An 18,318-nucleotide genomic window follows, 5' to 3' on the forward strand; every position below is an offset into this window, starting at 1 on the left:
TCGGTGTTCTTCATTTTTTTTTATATACTAATCAAGGTCTAATTCTTAACTAATTCAAGAAAAAACACATTTGTGATTTTTATTTTTATTTTTTAAAAAAAAATTCTCTACCCATTGCTTCAATCGCCATTGGCCAACCATTAACATTATAGATCGGTTGACAAAACCTCATCTTCTTTTATGCCCAAGTCTTTATTTTTCAAAATATTTCACAACTTTTTAAGAAAAATCAAATCTCCAAAGTAAAGAGAAAAAAATTATGTGGGTCTTGAATGTGATTCTTTTTGTTTACGTGTATAACGAGAAAATGTACTTTGAATGTAGAGTTTGAAGAAGGAGAAAGAGGATGGGGTGGGGTGGGGATAGGGTGGTGGGGAGTTTGAGGAAGAAAAGACAAGCAGGTAGATGGGGTAGGTGGAGTTTTGAGAAAGAGGGGTGGGGGGTTTGAAGAAGAAGAAGAATGGGGTGGGTAGGTTTTTTTTTTTTTCATTATATATATAAAATGGGACCATTACTTTTTTAAAAAAATAACTTAACGCGCTTTCAAAAAAATTTCTTTTCTTTTTTTGACACGTCATCCGTTAGGATGGTATTAAATTCACGCGAAATGAGATAAGGGGATAAATAATTACCCGTAAAGTTTAAGTATTAAAGTAATTTTTCGTGCCAAGTTCAGAGAGTTTTTTATGTATTTTCCCTATATATATAACACATAGTTATACATAATACATGCATCCTTTATTTAATTCAAGATTATAAATTATAATACATGTGAATTTGACAAAATAATTTTAGTAAGCCTTTTTAAATATAATCATAATGTATAAAATATAACAAAATCTATCAGTATGTGTAAATATCCTCAAAACAGAAAAAAAAGTTCAAAGAACTAATAATCATGTATGTATCTAAAGTTTATATCTCTTATACTTTTCATAAATCTTAATCTTAGACATATGTTACATTTTTTCACATATTATATTATATTTTTGTAAAATAATAATTGTCAGAAAATAAGTAGTTGATATTGTGATTGAGAAGTGAAGAATACACAACTGCAAATTTAAATCTGAAATGTAGAGAAACAAATAAGAATTAGTTAGTGAAAAAAATTCAAAAAATCAACAATATTCTCCTATTTAGAAATGACAGTTTAAAGTAGGAACACTACTATATGAATGGTATTCTATGGAATAAAAGGTGTATATCAAAGATGGAATGAATAAGGGTAGTAGAGGAATTTTATATAATTTTGTTGGGTTAAATGATATCTGAGTACAATTGAAATTGCTATGTGTCTTCTTTAGGCTTGAATTTGCTTCTATAATTGTGTATGTGTCATTTTAGGATGCAATTGAACACACATCTAACTCTAACTTCTTCTTTAGTTTCATCTTTTTCCAAAATATTCCTATCTTAAATCAGTTCATAAATAGTAAAGAAGGACTATCGTCTACTTGTGAAAATCGTTCTTATTCACTTGTGTACAAGGTATTTAGTTACAACACAATGTTTGCATATGACTTACAATTTAATGAATGAACTTCTACATGTAGCACTCCAATTATATAAGCTACTAATTAAGTTGCTAAAATCTGTCTCCTACAATTTCAAGCCAACAAGAAAAAAAAGCAAATGCATTTTCTGAATTTCTTAAAATCATTTTGATTTTCAAGGTTAATTCTTCCCGTTCAATTTTATAGTGTATTTTCAATTCCATCTTCAGCTGAAAAATAGACAATTCCAAGACAAAATAGAAAATTACAAAGCTTTGATAAGTTTTTGTTTTTTTTTATAGCTTATTTAATATTCATATTCTGCTTTGGTACAAATATTTTTATGATTACTTGATTTGATTATGTAGAGTAATGTGTCGAAATCAACACGAGTCTTTGAAATTGGAACCTTACCTTCATGGGGTACAACTCTTTTTTATTTATATGCAACAAAATTTGATTTTTTTTCATTGATTTCTGTATTTCACTTCTTTGTCTCAAGACATGTTATTTCACCTTCGGCTCTTTATATTTGTCATTGTTGCTTGGTTGTTTATAAAGTTCATGATATCAACAACAACTGGAGAAAAGCTAATGTGGTTCAAAAAAAGAAAAATCTTATATTAAATGTTACTAATTCTTATCTTATTTTCTCATGTGTTTGCATGGGAGACTTGAATTAACAAATAAAAAACTATTATATGCATCTTCATACCCACATGAGCACAAATGAAGTTAAAGGCAGAAAAATCCTTTAGATTGGTTGTTGGAACAGCACAGTTACTTTTTCCTGCACACATTGTAAGGAACGAACTTATACATACTATACCTATGTATAGAAAAATTCTGCACTATGGATATTCAGTATCCATTTTTATTTTAATTATAGGGTGACACATTTACCTTTTCAATTACTATTGAAAGAAAAATTTTTAAGTGCTTGATATGTTGGGTCCGTGTTGTGCACGGGCTTCACCCTCTAGTATATATATATATATATGAATTAGATTTCTCTAAGAAAAAAAAAAATGAGAACAAAATTCTCTCCTCCACCATTAATCTACAAAATTCATGAGTTTTTCTCTCCTTTCTTTCCTATCAAAATGATCTGTATATATTTGATTATATAGATGATTATGCTCTTTTATTATGACTTTAATTCAATGTTAACTCTTCACATTCTTTATATTTATATTAACTCCTCACATTCTTTATATTTTAATAGTAATGATTGACGGTTCAAATAGATGAATGCAATCTTTTATTATGTTTTCAATGAAAAACTAACTTTTCAAATTCTTCAGGCATTTTACTATTTCATTAAAAAAAAAAAAGTAGATTTCTAGCATCCCATAATAATTAATATATAATAACTAATAATATATGATTTAAAAAAAAAGTCTTTAGTATAAGGATAAAATGGTATTTCGACTTTACACTTTTGGAGCTTCCTAATAATATAATAATATTTGATAATTTTGAACTTATTTACAATCTTCAATATTGTTTTAAGTGAAAATAAAGTCATACAGTTTGGGGCCTAAACCAATGGTTTACTAGCTTCGCCCTCGAGCCACCCTAGTATATATATACAAAATATATAATGGGAAAGGATTATAAGTAAATTATAAATTAATCAATTCACACAAAATTAATAGAGCTACGCAAGTTCTTTTCCTCAGGCTTCATCAAAAATAGAAAATTATACAGTTAAATCCGAGAATGAAGAAACTTGAGCTATTCTACTTAAGGTAAAAAAGGGTAGCCCGGTTCACAAAACATCCCACGTTAGCAGGCGCCGAGGGACGTACCCAAGAGGTATGATGTAGACAGCTTACCCTAATGCAAGCTATTCTACTGAAGGTGAAGACAACAATTTCAGCAGAAAGCCAACCATTAGGCCAATGACTCCCACAGCAATTGCAAACCTCAGAGAGAAGCCTGGATCATTCCGACTTCTTCGTCTCTTCATCATTTCCTGCAAGTTAGAGAAGCAGAAAAATATGAGAAAGGTGGGTCATAGATTCACATGTAGAAGTTGATACAACAGCAGCTAGGCCTCAACCCAGGCGAGTTTGGATAGACTTTATGTATCCTCACTGCCCACTCATTCATCATTTTCTTCTCAAAGAGCTTATGTTCCAATTACATCTACCCGAACCAGACTCTCCTGGACTAGCTTCTTTATCCTCATCCGTCCATAACACAAAAAGACTTTCCTATTTTACACCACATCCGTGCAACGTGTTGAAGATGATATGAGTTCAAAATTGAAGCTCGTACAAGTCCATCATCATTCTCGCCTCCCGAGAGACACGAAATATCAAAATGTTAGATACTTGGTTACTATTGTATACCTATGTAAATTAGTGGTCAAGTTAATTTCCTATCCCCTTCTTTTTTACATACTTACTGTCTGCTCCTAATAAAGAAAGAAGTATCTAAGAAAATTCCTATTCACCAAACTTATCATGCTTTCCCTGCTAAAAGTGCAACTTCGAGATTTTTTTCTCCCAGAAACTACCGTCTCTGTTTTACCAATTGAAATCCTATTAACTGCAAAATAAGGTGGCTTACATGAACTTTTACTGAGTCAAATGTAAGAACTTCGAATATATTATTAACCACTTACCATGTGTTAATGAGGATTACTCTAACTAGTTTATCTCTGCAGATTGAGCCAGCTTATGTTCTATTATTTATTGATTTAGACTAGCATACGCCCTATAAGAATTAAGTTGCAACGATACACATTGAAGGGAAAATCTAAATAAGTAAACTAACCAGATCCTGGATCAGCTGTTGTGTTTGTTGGACAGCTGCATCCCTTTCATCTTTGATACGCTGCAACGCTTGATTCTATACCAACAAAGGGAAATTTTTAGCATTAATTGGCACTTAGCTGCTAGTCTATCTTTATCTTCATGTACATAGTTGGAGTAGATCATTGCAGAATATTGACCAAAAAAAGATCATAGCATAATAGAAAATAGCATACAAGCAGAACTCTTCCCAAGTCAGACACACAGGGCACTTAAAATTTATCCTCTTGTAGAATACTAGAATACGCAATTATGATTAGAAATGTTTAAAGGACGCAGACACGTGCATGCAAACTAGAAATGTCCCTACCATCACAATCTAGATATTTCCTCAAGCCTAACAGAATATTCGTTGACCGACTATAAGTGGGGGAAAATTGAACACAATGACATTACAGATAACCAGTGCTTAAAGTTAGCAGTTTCTAGGCTATGGTATTGCATAGTTGCCTTAAAATGGGAAGCAAAACCATCTGTTTTCAGAATCTTATCATTAAATCAGAGGATATCAGGTAATTACTGCTTTAGAAAAGTCACTCAATGTACTTTTTATGTTTTTGTATTGCATAAGTGGGGAAACAAAGTAATAGGTTCTTTTGAAAAGTTACTCAAAGACATTACATGCTCTACACATTTTCCCAGACTTCAGAGAGGATAGACTCTTTGTTGCGAGAGAGAGAGAGAGAGAGAGAGAGAGAGAGAGAGAGACAGACAGACAGACAGACAGAGACAGAGAGAGAGAGAGAGACAGAGAGAGAGAGAGACAGAGAGAGAGAGAGAGAGAGAGAGAGAGTAACTAAGCTGAGTAAATGGACTTTCTAGTGACTGAACTTCTTGGATAAATGTTCCAAAAAATAAATCCTGCTTCAAGCATGGGCCCTTTAGTGATCCTTTTGCTACCCAATGTGTCTTATATGGACATCTCCGTATGGGTATTATAGTAAGTGTTCTACATTATAAATCAATTCCCAGACACTGACAGTCAACCAAAAGCACAAATTATATCACAAAAGTGAGCAGTCTCTGGCTTTTCAATGTAGGATGAGAAAAGTAGAAAGGCAAATATGAGAAATTTATCAGTGCACAAAGTAAGCCTAGTTTTCCAAAAAATAAGCCTAGTTTTCCAAAACTAAGAGAATTTAGCTGCATGCTTATAAATCTCAGCCACTAGCCATCATCTACCAAGAAATTCAGCATTATTACATCTGGGAAGAAATATCTATCCCTAGTGAAAAACGTGAGGTTCAAATAAGCACTTGAAGTGGTAGACAAAAATGCTAGCTAAAGTTAGAACTTACTGAAGTGAAATCAGAACTTTGTCGAAATACATCTTCATAAGGTCCAGGAGAGGAATGAGAAGACATGTAAACAACCCTAAGCTTGCACTCTTCTACAGTTCTTCCACCATCCTTATTAAACTGGATGCATCAAAGATAAATTAACAGAAGTATAGAACATTTATAAAAATAAAATAATACTAATATAATACAAGAAGGCTATTCACTCTGTAAGCATATTACACAGATTCTCTTGAAATAAAATTCTTACAGTATCTGGAGGAAGTTCATCAGTATCATTATTCACAATTGCGCTCTGTAGGAGGAATTTGTCCTTGCATTGCATATCTGCTGGGTACTCCTTTTGAGCTTGAAGAGTGACTGCAGACACATCAAAAACTTAACCTAAATATTAAATGCCAATTCGCCCTACTGAAAAGATAACGATCTTGGGATTACAATAGTAGACTATTGCGGAAGCAATTTTCATGTAGCAAACAACACCATAAAATTGTAACTATCAAAATAAAATTGTTTTGAGTCTGTATTCTTACAAAAACAGGTGGTCAGCCGTATTTGGTTTTGTAACTAACACCTTTTTTGTAATAAAATTGTTACTTTACCAAAAAAAAAAACGATCAAACGACACAGATAGTGAAAGAGGATCTGTCTAGTTGACATCCCTTCTTGATCAACTGCACTGATCTGGTCAAAGCGAAGAGGGGTATATCATATAATGTTTCCCATTTTACAGATGACTTCAAACTGCACAAAATGTATGTGAAATAATCCTTGATACCTTCCCTTTTTATTGGTTAATTAGTATAGCAATCGCCATAATGGTAACTTTTCTGTGAAAATCAATATATTATAAAAGAAAACTTGTGCCGTGTGACACTTAAAGCCATTGAAGCATCGCTTCATCACAATCCTGAAAGATAAAGGTTTGTAGTCTACCTAAGTGAGAGACAAATAACAACTCACGTAAATCAATCTAAGCCACCATACAACATTGGGGCATATCTCTAGACTCTAGCTATATATAATCTAATGCAATATCCCACTTTACTTTTATGCTTGAGGTATAATTTGATTCGGTTTCTGTAAAATTTTAGGCCTACAGGGTCTTGTGTACATATTCTGTTACAACAAATAACACTATCTGTAATTTAGAAAAAAAAATTATGCGAATTGCAAAGACATTCAAGCTCAAGAACAGCACCTCGAATGAAACCTGAATCCCAAGGCTGTATAATACCAGTGTTTGGTCGGACAAAGTACTTCTTTGGAGAAGTAGTTTTCACCTATCAAATAAAAACAAGCAGTATAGGTAGAGTGAACCATGGAAATGAGTTATAGAAGTTCTTAAAGAAGAAATGAAGGATTTGTGGAATTTCTTCCAATCAAGATGAAGCAAACCTTAAAAGCAACACATTGATCTGTGCTGTTTGTGACTTTAAGATCACAGTAGCTTTGTTTGTCCAACTCAACTGAGACAGGAAATGCCAGAACCACAACCAAACATGAGTGTGTATGACGAGTAAATATATTCAAAAAGTATTTGATAAAGTTGTAGGTGAAGACAAAGATGCTCGATTCTCCAAATAGTAACATTGCCATAAAAAATGAAACAGGATAAAAAATATGATTTTGAACAGTTCCATCACCATATCCACTTCTCAAACATATTCTTAATGTTGTACAATGAGATTATTTCACAATGTCTGTTAGCTCTTGAGCACCGTGAGTATCAGAGTTGTCCAACTTCTCAAGCAATAGGCAGTCACTTCCGATCAAATGAATGGAATTACACATTTCCACATCACAGAAAATCCTATTAATGAGAATAACAAAAATAGCACAGAGGTAATACTAGGCAGCATTTTTCCACCAGAAAGTTACTGAAATTATACAAAAATCTTGCAAAACGTGGTTGCTTAAGGTTCTGCGAAATCTCTTCTTTTTGTAATGAACTAAAGAGTTTGAGAATGTTTTCCCACTCAAAATCTTCATGCAAAAGAAATACTATTATCTAATAATGTTTGTAAAAACTAGGTTCAAAAAGATTTTCTCATAAGTTGTCCAAAGAGCTCATTTCTGGTCAATGTTGAAAAAGATCAACTGAAAGCAAAATCATTTCCCCTTTCTACTTACACATCTTAACTTGTAAACCCACACAACAAGATTCTTAAACAGAAATTCTTATACATTCAAATTGTCTTAACAACAAATAAACAATGAAGAGAGAGAGAGAGAGATTACATTGGAATTTGAGCTCCGGAGGACTAACAGATATCAACTGGTTGGTAGCACCAGCACTCATGATGAAATCTGAAACCTGATCAATCACTCAAATCAAATCAATTACCACATAAACCGATAACCAAATCACAAACACTAGCACCTATGTTAATCACAACAATGCATCTCAAAACAAACAAACAGATATCAATCACAATAACAAAACACACAGACGAAGAAAAAAAAAGAAGATAAAATGAACCTTGATTAAACAAAAACTGATGATCACGAAAAAAAACATTCAAATCAAACTCATTGAATTTTTTCTAGTGAAATTCGTAGGTGAAAATGCATTACCTCAAAACTCACTTAGCTATTCCGATTTCTGAGCAGAGAAAAAAAAGAGAAATTTCCGTTGTGAACCAAAACCTGATCAATCATATCAAATCACTACCATAATCACTCAAATCAAACACAAAACTCTAGCACCTATGTTAATTACAACAAAGCATGTCAAAACAAACAAATCATATATCAATTGCAACAAAAAAGGTGGCCCTTAATCCAACGAAAACTCAGTATCAGAGAATGGCATAAGGAGGGAAAAAAAAAAACTCAAAATCAAACTCATTTTTAATTTACTAAAGTGAAAATCAGATGTCAAATTGCATTACCTCAAAACTCACTTAGCTACACACCAAATAAAAAAAGTGAAATTTTCCATTCTGACACCAAAACCTAATCAATCACTCAAATCAATTACAACTAAAATCAATAACCAAATCACAAACCCTAACATCTATGTTAATCACAACAATGCATCTCAAAACAAACAAAACATATGTCAATCGCAAAAAAAAAATAAAAAATGGGGCATTCATTGAACGAAAACTGATAATCACCGAACAGCGTAAGGAGAAAACGAAACCACAAATCAAACTAACAGAACTTTTAGTGAAACTTCGGCTGTGAGAAATACATTACCTCAAATTCATTATCCCGAGCAAAAACAGAGATTTTTTTTTTTCAAATTCTCCGAAATGAAATAGAATCTTTATCACTCAATCAATCAAATCAATTGATACGAAAATCTACAACTAAATCACAACAATGCATCTCCGAACGAACAAAAACAGGTATCAATCGCAAAAAAAAAACGCACCTAAATTGAACGAAAACTTCAGATCAGAGAAATGGCGAACGAAGAAAAAAAAACTTCAGATCAAAATTTACAGAGAAATCTGAATGAAATTCGGAGGGGGAGAAAAGTGCATTACCTCAAAATTTTCCGAGCAGAGAGAGAGAGCGAAAAATGAATTTTTCGGTTGTGGAGATGTTTTTATTGAGGTGACACGTGGCGGAGAGAGAAAAATAGGTCCGAGTCAAAAGGAGAAGTTAGGAGGGAGTGGGTTGTTCTGTATGTGGGGGATAGCTGATCTGTGAAACACAACTGTCTTAACACCATCAAATGATTAATAATTATAATAAGTAAAAAGAAATGTTTAATTCCATTAGTTTATTGTCATTGTCCACCATTATCAACTAGAAAACTATCATGATCACCAATACGTACCAACGACAATCATCATTATTATTCACCATCATCATTAGCAATAATTCATCATAGCTATGTAGGGGCAGAGCTACGATAGTGTTAGGGTCGAAAAATTATACTATATATGTTAAATTTTTACTTTATATTGGTATATATAGTATATATTTTTTTAAAATCCTTAGAACCAATGCATATCTATTGCGTAGTGGTAAGGGTATACGTAAAACTTACATGGGGCTCAGGTTTGGTCCCTTATGTCTGCATGTTATTTTTTTATTATGATTTGCTTAAAATTTGTAAGATACTTAAAAATGGACAATTTTAATGTGAAGTGAGAAATAACTCAATGGCAATGGTGTGGGAGCGATCCTGGTCAGGGAAGGCTAAGACTGCGCCTCGCATATGGATAGCAAGAGGACGCTTATGCCCCGACGGTGGGGCCTTATGGGGAAAGGCCCAGCCCAATAGGGACAGCAATGGCAATTGAGAGTAGAAATACAAGCATCATTATATATCACCAACCATCGTCATTATCATCATTCACTATAGCTTTCAACTTTCACATCAATAGTTACCCTTATCTTACTATCAAGTATCATCAACCAATATAATTACAAGTCATTTAAAGGGTACTTGATTGAGACAAATTAAGTCAAATGCATCCCAAATTCATAATACTAAAAAGAAGTTTTAACTTTTATGCATTGATATTCGAATTCACAGAAGCTTATAACTACAAAAATAAACAAAAGCAGCTAGTTTTCATTTCCAAGAACATATATATAATAACTAAAAATAGTACAACAATTCCCTTAAACAACTAGTGAAGAGAGAATCAATGTCTACCAAAAGCCCAAAATTAAAATAAAGAATAATAAATTGCGTTCACGCAAGATTCAAAAAAGAGTCAGCACCTTTTTTTTCTTGGTGGAAATTGAGAAAATTAATACAATTTAAATTTATCAACCTTATAAGAATCTAATTAGAGATTGTAATTATAATGTTTAGTTCAGAGTTGTCTTCATCATTAGTTGGACTAATCATCACAAGATCTTGATTATTTTCTCCGTTAATAATCCAACATGAAACATGAATAGCCTCATTTCCTTCAATAAATCTTACTTTATCAGCTCCCAAATCATTCCAATTTGTTGAAATTATAGATAATAATCCACTTTCCTCCTCCTTAATTATCTCCTCTCTTGAACAATTTTCCATCTTAATACTTCCAAAATTCTCTTTCACTAAAATAGTGAAATTTGAAGATATATTTTTACCAATTTTTCCCTCTATTTCTCCAATACATTTTGATGTAAGATTCTTGAGGAATTCATTGTTGTTCATTTTCAAAGGGGTTTTGGGATTCTTGAAAATTAGAGTATTTGTGATTTGATTTTTTGTTTTTGGACTTGTAGTAGATAGAGTTGGTGAAGAGCCAATTTTTGTGAAATTTGGTGTGTAAAATGCTGGTAGTTTTGGTGAGTCAATTTGTGAGACAAGGTTGTTGTGGATTTTGGACCAAGATTTTAAAAAACTTGTCATAGCAAAAGGGTCAGCTAGAAATAAGCTACAACTTATTCCAATTGAGTATCCTCCACACTTGAAATTTGTCACCTGGAAAATGAGTAAGAAGAAAGATTTAACATTGGAAAGTTAGTCATCTGAATACATTAGTAGCCGAGTCAGAATTTTCACTAGTAAAATTATATATGTGTGTATTAAATATTGAATACTATTAACTTCTTTGTATATTTACTTCGAACATCATTAATAAAAATTTCTAGCTCGACCATTAAATTCTAATTATTTTATCTACACAATATAATTTGTTTTTAAGAAGGGTGCTTTCTTATCAATATATGTGGTGTGCCCTATTGGCCTAACTCTAACAGCTATTTGCCTAAATCGAATGAAGGCCCTAATTGGTCTGTTTTTAGAAAAAATGTTTTTTTTATAATTATTTAATTTAATTTTTTCACATGACGTGTTTAAAATCTCAAAAATAAAAAGTATTTTGAGTTATATTTTACATATCTTAGTTTAAAACCATAAAATTTAAAACTCTATTTTTGTCTTGTTTTTAAACTCTATATCAAATCAAAACCAGACAAATAAATTAAAACATGAGGATTATTTTCCAAGAAATTATTACTCCCTATGTCCAATTAATGTGGCACCATTCAAATTTTGAGAATCAAATAATTTAATTTTGATTGTAAGTTCGGACATGAATCTTGATGATTTTTGAAATAGAAATTATATATTTGAAAACTGCATAAAAAAATATACTACAAGTGACAATAATTTATAATTCTAAGATATTAAAAAAAATACTTATAATTTAAGAAAGACAAATTTGTTTAAATTTTGAAATGTGATAAATATCACATAAATTGAAACGGAAAAAGTATTAAGTTTATTCTTGTACTTACCTGGATTAAGAAAAGGGGAGAAAATTGAGGACTTGTTTCATGAATATCTTCCCAATAAACAAGTTCATTTTCAATATTTTCCTTCTTCTTGAGATCAATAAAATCAACCATATTCATTGGAAAATTAGCTTCAAGCATTCTAACACCAGAGTCATTTGAAACTAATTCAAAATCATCCTCTAATTTTCTTAATCTTCCAGCAAATATTGGATTTTCAACTATTGCACTTCCCAATGACTCCTTAAACCAACCAGCGATTATCCATCCTGAATCCGTCTCTGACGCTTTGTTGTAGTACAAAACCATATGAAAACGCCTTTGCAAATTACCTAAGTCGAAATTCTCAGGTATCGTGATTCGCCTCGAGAATCGTGGATCGGTTATCTTCATTGGTATCACAGTTTGAATTGCTTCAACTTGCAACTTGGGAGAAAAAATTGGAGCTCCATTTCCATTGCAATTAGTTGCCATTTTCAAAATACTTGAAGATAGTGTGTAACATTACTAGGCTTTATATAGGCAAAAATAGGATTGACTTTAAAATTTATGGTCTAAAACAAACTTTAAATTTTTTTGCGGTTATAAATTATTTTATTAAAGGTAAGAGAGAAATTTTAAAAATAATTTTCTTTTAATTACAAAAAAGTGATATTCTTTTTTAACGAACTTAAAAAAGTGTGTCACGTAAATTAAAACACATAAAATTATTATCTTGCCTTTCTCTTCTTCTATTTTAGTTTTCCATATGGTATCATCTGATAATTATATTGGAGTCTGTATAAATTCAAATTTACGCTAGAAAAATTTATATTGAATGGTAAAACGCTTTTTAAAAACACTGGTTATGTACTCAAAGAGACTCAAATTCAAAACATGTAATTAAGAATGATTGTCTTGCCTTTCTCTATATTTAGAGTGACAAGACAAGATGATATACTAGCTAGGAAAAAGCTCATCATTAATTTTTAAAAAAAATCTCCATTTTATTTGTGGTGAATTTCCGTGCTACGCTCAATAGATACAAGAGGTTTGATCAAAGTCATTATTTTTTTGGAAAATGTTTTTTATCTAATATTAATATTTTGTGTAACCCAAAAATAGTTAATATAGTTGGTACAATTGTATCTTGGGTAGAGTCACCATTATAGTTATGGGTCGATTTTAATGTAAATTTTGTATTTAAATATATTTAAAAATATCTAATATGTATAAATAATTTTATTCAAGGAAAAATAGTCTGAGCTGTGCATTATTAATTTATGTTGTTTCTGATGTTTTAGGAGAGTTTGTTGAATTTTGAAAGTAGAGACAAAAATTGAAATTTCGAGTGTATGAATATTAAATTTTAGAAAAATAAAGTTATGAAATTTTTGATAAGTAATTTATATAAAATATACATCATTATTAGTAAAATACTTTTAAAGATAAATTATCTTTACCTAATATCATTAATTAGTAAATGGACAATTTCCAAATTTTTCTTAAGAATGGGGAAAAGACGCAAACAAAAAAAATAATTAAAGTGAATGATAATAATGTAGGTGATCTGTCATTTTTCTTTGGGTCATAAATTGAATCATCCAAAAAATTTGATCAAATATATTAATTATTTTCTCATACCTAACATCATTTAAGAAGTTGTGTTGGAATGTATGCGTCCACGTATATTAATGGGACCAGGTCTTCAGCACAATTGCGAAGCAAGCAGTAAAGTAAATGTTGAAGTTAAAGATTGCACAACCAACTTTAAGTGGAAACCTCCTTGCTCAAGGGAGTAAAAGCATGACCTGGCCTGCCAGGACTTTTCAAAAAGCTTTCACTAATCTTCTCAAGCAAAAGTAAAAGCCAGTTTACAAACTAAGATTAGCCTACTAATCCCAACTCTAAGCAATACCTCCTATTACTTAAATGAGTCAGAGAAAATACAACACTGCCCACTAAGCTATCACCCTTAGATAACTTAGACTTTGCTAAGTAGATACCACACCGCCCACTAAATCAATTAGCTCCTAGATGATTTAGACTTTGACTAAGCAGATACAACACTACCCACTATACTAATTTTGACCGATTAATATAGACTTTAGAGTAAGACCCTAAGTTACCCTTAACCTAGTTCACACAAGTTTGAAACGTTTCTTTCACAAGTGAAATGAATCCTACAATGAAAGCACTATTACAAGCAAACAAAGTAACAGCTGGTACAAGAAGCACTTGAAGCAATCGATCAGGTCCCTGCTGTTTTGAAGCTTGAAATATCTCTCTTTGAATGAATGAGTGAATAATGTTGTTTGTTCTTGGATATATTTAGACATGAAAAGTTATTATCCAAGCAACGTCGTCGCTTCTGATTGGTGGAATACTCTGCAGCTTCACCAACTTTCTGATGCAGACAGCTTTCCAGTTGTACAACACTTTGACCACTGGATGAGTATTCATGCTCTGCAGAGGACCAGGTCCCTGCACTTGTGAGGAGATCATCAAAACATCAAGGAATATAAGCACTTATCAAGTTGTGCTGGAAAAGTAAAACAAAATAATTATATGGGAAACCAAAAAAAAAAGGCAAGATAATAATTTTGTCACAAGTAATTAATAAGTGATAGTTTAGGTATGAAACTCAGCATAAACATGTTATTAGTTACTTATGTTAAAATGAGTTAGATTGAAATAGATTAAAAATCGAATGACAACTCAACTCGCTCAATTTTTAATAAATTTTAAATTCTTTGTTTGCTTTGTTATAACTTATTTAAGAACTTAATAGATTCTAAGTTGCATGTATGATAGTGTAAAATTATTTATTTATATAATTAGATTACTTAAAAAGATAATTGTGTGTTATAATATTTGTAGCTTGTTACGTCAAGTTTTTTTAAAGCTAGCGGTGTTTGACTAGGGGCTAGTTGGACATGTGATATGAAATCATAATTTAAAGTTGAGAGTTTGTTCAGATGTAATATAAACTTTTTTAAGTTGTATTTTTTTTCCATAAATATAAAAAATTCAAGTTGTGAAAACTATCAAAATTTCTTCAATTCTTATACAATCTTAATAAATAAGCAAATCGTACTTCATAAACAAGATATCAGAATATTCTAACACACCCTATTGATACATCGTTGTTTGAAATCATTTTTTCAAAACATATGCATTTTATCTTGGTAGAGTCACCATTATAGTTATGGGTCGATTTTAATGTAAACTTTGTATTTAAATATATTTTAAAATATTTAATATGTATAAATAATTTTATTCAAGGAAAAAGAGTATGAGCTTTGCATTATTAATTTATGTTGTTTCTGATGNATTTTTTCAAAACATATGCATTTTATCTTGGTAGAGTCACCATTATAGTTATGGGTCGATTTTAATGTAAATTTTGTATTTAAATATATTTTAAAATATTTAATATGTATAAATAATTTTATTCAAGGAAAGGGAGTATGAGCTTTGCATTATTAATTTAATTTATGTTGTTTCTGATGTTTTAGGAGAGTTTGTTGAATTTTGAAAGTAGAGACAAAAATTAAAATTTCAAGTTTATGAATTTTAAATTTTAGAAAAATAAAGTTATGAAATTTTTGATAAGTAATTTATATAAAATATACATCATTATTAGTAAAATACTTTTAAAGATAAATTATCTTTACCTAATATCATTAATTAGTAAATGGACAGTTTCCAAATTTTTCTTAAGAATGGGGAAAAGACGCAAACCAAAAAAATAATTAAAGTGAATGATAATAATGTAGGTGATCTGTCGTTTTTCTTTGGGTCATAAATTGAATCATCCAAAAAATTTGATCTAATATATTAATTATTTTCTCATACCTAACATCATTTAAGAAGTTGTGCTGGAAAAGTAAAACAAAATAATTATATGGGAAACCAAAAAAAAAAAGGCAAGATAATAATTTTGACACAAGTAATTAATAAGTGATAGTTTAGATATGAAACTCAGCATAAACATGTTATTAGTTACTTATATTAAAATAAGTTAGACTGAAATAGATTAAATTGAATGACAACTCACCTCGCTCAATTTTTAATAAACTTTAAATTCTTTGTTTGCTTTGTTATAACTTATTTAAGAACTTAATAGATTCTAAGTTGCATGTATGATAGTGTAAAATTATTTATTTATATGATTAGATTACTTAAAAGATAATTGCGTGTTATAATATTTGTAGCTTGTTAGGTCAAGCTTTTTTTAAAGCTAGCGGTGTTTGACTAAGGCTAGTTGGACATGTGATATGAAATCATAATTTAAAGTTGAGATTTTGTTCAGATGTAATATAAACTTTTTTAAGTTGTATTTTTTTTTCATAAATATAAAAAATTGGAGTTGTGAAAACTATCAAAATTTCTTCAATTCTTATACAATCTTAATAAATAAGCAAACTGTACTTCATAAACAAGCTATCAGAATATTCTAACACACCCTATTGATAAATCATTGTTTGAAATCATTTTTTCAAAACATTATATAATTGCATGTCCAAATGCACCCTAAGCTTTTAAAGCATTAGATTTCTTTCTTTTTTTCGAAAGCTAAAAAAATTACTTCTCTTTTTTTTTTTTTCTTTGAAATAATTGTTAGTAGGAAAGACATTTTTAAAGTTATTTAGTTAGTTGGGGGATATGTTTTAGGCAAAAACATAATGATGGAAATATTTTTAAACCAAAAAGTTAATAAAAAATAAAATCAACCTATTTCAAATAACTTATTATATATAGTAAAATAAAACTATTTTTAAAAAAAAAATTATATACGACAGTGTTTTGCGAACTCCTCGCATTAATTGTATAACATTTGTTATTGGAGTTGTCTCTTCATAATTGAGCACTTGTAACATTTAATACAATGTTTCTTTGGTACAATTGCATACTTCCTCTGTTCACTTTTAGTTGTCCTATTACGTTTTTTGAAAGTCAATTTCACTAATTTTTAAAATTAAATTAGATTATTAATTCGATATTTTAAATAAAAAATTTAGATATTAAAAAATTATACGAAAAATATTATAAATTTTAATTTTTCGCATATCAATATAATGAAAAATATATCATAAAATATTAATCAAAGTTATTATCGTTTGACTCTAAAAGAGAAAACGATGACAAATTAAAGTAGACAGAGGTAGTACTTATTGTATATCTATTTATGGATCTTTATATTGCATCATGCATGATTATTTTAAAGAAAAAAATATTTGAATTGTACAAACAAAATTAAATTGTCAGAGTCCTTTTAATTTCCACATGCACAATAGGGCGGAGCTAGTATGTAAAGTATATGTTCAATTAAATATACTCCAGTAATTTAAATTCAAATCGTATATTATTTTAGTCCAAATTTCAAAGGCCATTAGTAGAAAGAGAAGTTTGGCTTTTTAGTTAATATTGGAGGATTTTTCGTTCGAATAATATAACATTTGGTAAAATTTAAATCTTATTAAATAGGATAAATTCGATCCTTTTTTATATAAATTATTGAACTTTTGATCTACTTATATATAGTATATCAACCAAAGATTTCCCTATATATGCTCATTTTATTTTATTTTCAGTAAAGAAATACGAACTTCAACCACACTTCGAATTGTCAGAGTTACTTCTAAAATGACTGTTAAGGTGAATGATCTTAATGGTCTTAAGTGATGATTACTTGTGTACTATATCTCATATTTGATTGAGTTTTGATTACGTAATTAGCAATTTCAAGATTATTTATGTCAGAATTGTTGTATTATTTTTATACCATACTAAAATCGTTATCCTGCTAAATATTCTCATCAATATATGTTATCTTTATATTGATAACATAACTTGTTCGCCGATCAAACGACCTATTAGAGTCAGCTTTGATGGACTTAATGCTATTTAAAACCCACCATTCTTGGTAATAAAAGGGTCCAACATACAATCAATTACCTATTAGAGTCAGCTTTGATGGAGTATCTGCCTATAATACGTCTTTATTATTTGAATGTATAATTAATTAAGTTGTTAGTTGGAAACAGGTGAATGTTGAACTTAGCTGTAAAATAATTAATGTTCATGAAGATGTAGGTGACAACATTAATTGTTCATCAAATTAATTGGAACAGATAGATTTTGATTTATTTATTTATTTTTAAAAAAGTAAATAAGACTTACACAAAACCAATTATATGTGAACTACCAAAAATGTCTTAACCAACTGGAGTTATTGGTCTGCTATGTTGATGGGGAATTAATATGATTGGTCTTAGGAAGATATCGGGATATCAAATGAACGGGTTAGATAGAATTTGAACCAGTCAAAATGAGTGAGTTAGGTTTAATTTGAGTGGATCAAAATGTATTGAGTTAATAAATACTCCCTCTTACACCAATTTATATGATGATTTGATTGATATAAGAAAGAAAGAAATATTTTTGAAACTTATAATTTAAAATAAGTCATAAATATTTGTGTGACTATAAATCATCTTATTAAGAATAAAATAG

The 18,318-nt window shown here is 30.1% G+C and overlaps 2 protein-coding genes across 4 annotated transcripts; both read right to left on the reverse strand.

Annotated features, from left to right (window-relative positions):
- Window positions 1-2,944: 2,944 nt before the first annotated feature.
- On the reverse strand, window positions 2,945-9,180 carry LOC125841444 (vesicle-associated protein 2-1-like). Of its 3 annotated transcripts, none has more exons than XM_049520577.1 (8): window positions 9,114-9,180; window positions 7,858-7,933; window positions 7,015-7,085; window positions 6,818-6,899; window positions 5,867-5,976; window positions 5,617-5,736; window positions 4,281-4,355; window positions 2,945-3,474 (listed from the first exon to the last, which is right to left on the reverse strand). In XM_049520577.1, the coding sequence occupies exons 2-8, from the start codon at window positions 7,916-7,918 to the stop codon at window positions 3,346-3,348; spliced, it is 648 nt and encodes a 215-aa protein (XP_049376534.1). In that variant the 5' UTR covers window positions 7,919-7,933; window positions 9,114-9,180; the 3' UTR covers window positions 2,945-3,345. The 3 variants fall into 3 exon arrangements, with proteins under 3 accessions (XP_049376534.1, XP_049376536.1, XP_049376535.1); XM_049520579.1 differs by lacking the exon at window positions 9,114-9,180 and adding an exon at window positions 8,999-9,051; XM_049520578.1 differs by lacking the exon at window positions 9,114-9,180 and adding an exon at window positions 8,194-8,282.
- A 953-nt stretch (window positions 9,181-10,133) lies between these two features.
- On the reverse strand, window positions 10,134-12,310 carry LOC125841435 (hydroxycinnamoyltransferase-like). Its single transcript, XM_049520568.1, has 2 exons — window positions 11,824-12,310; window positions 10,134-11,005 (listed from the first exon to the last, which is right to left on the reverse strand). Exons 1-2 carry the CDS (start codon window positions 12,292-12,294, stop codon window positions 10,370-10,372), a joined length of 1,107 nt encoding a protein of 368 aa, XP_049376525.1. The 5' UTR covers window positions 12,295-12,310; the 3' UTR covers window positions 10,134-10,369.
- Window positions 12,311-18,318: the final 6,008 nt, after the last annotated feature.

Source organism: Solanum stenotomum, chromosome 10 (assembly GCF_019186545.1).
Source record: "Solanum stenotomum isolate F172 chromosome 10, ASM1918654v1, whole genome shotgun sequence".
In the NCBI taxonomy this organism is placed as follows: Eukaryota; Viridiplantae; Streptophyta; class Magnoliopsida; order Solanales; family Solanaceae; genus Solanum; species Solanum stenotomum.

Excerpts from the sequence above, each read along its gene's own strand:
- LOC125841444 (XM_049520577.1), bottom strand. The coding sequence starts at position 7,918 with ATGAGTGCTGGTGCTACCAACCAGTTGATATCTGTTAGTCCTCCGGAG. Across the intron at positions 4,356-5,616 it reads AAAGTTCTGATTTCACTTCA|AATCAAGCGTTGCAGCGTAT; the intron begins GTAAGTTCTAAC and ends TTGTTGGTATAG. Across the intron at positions 3,475-4,280 it reads AACAGCTGATCCAGGATCTG|GAAATGATGAAGAGACGAAG; the intron begins GTTAGTTTACTT and ends TCTAACTTGCAG.
- LOC125841435 (XM_049520568.1), bottom strand. The coding sequence starts at position 12,294 with ATGGCAACTAATTGCAATGGAAATGGAGCTCCAATTTTTTCTCCCAAG. Across the intron at positions 11,006-11,823 it reads CTCCCCTTTTCTTAATCCAG|GTGACAAATTTCAAGTGTGG; the intron begins GTAAGTACAAGA and ends CTCATTTTCCAG.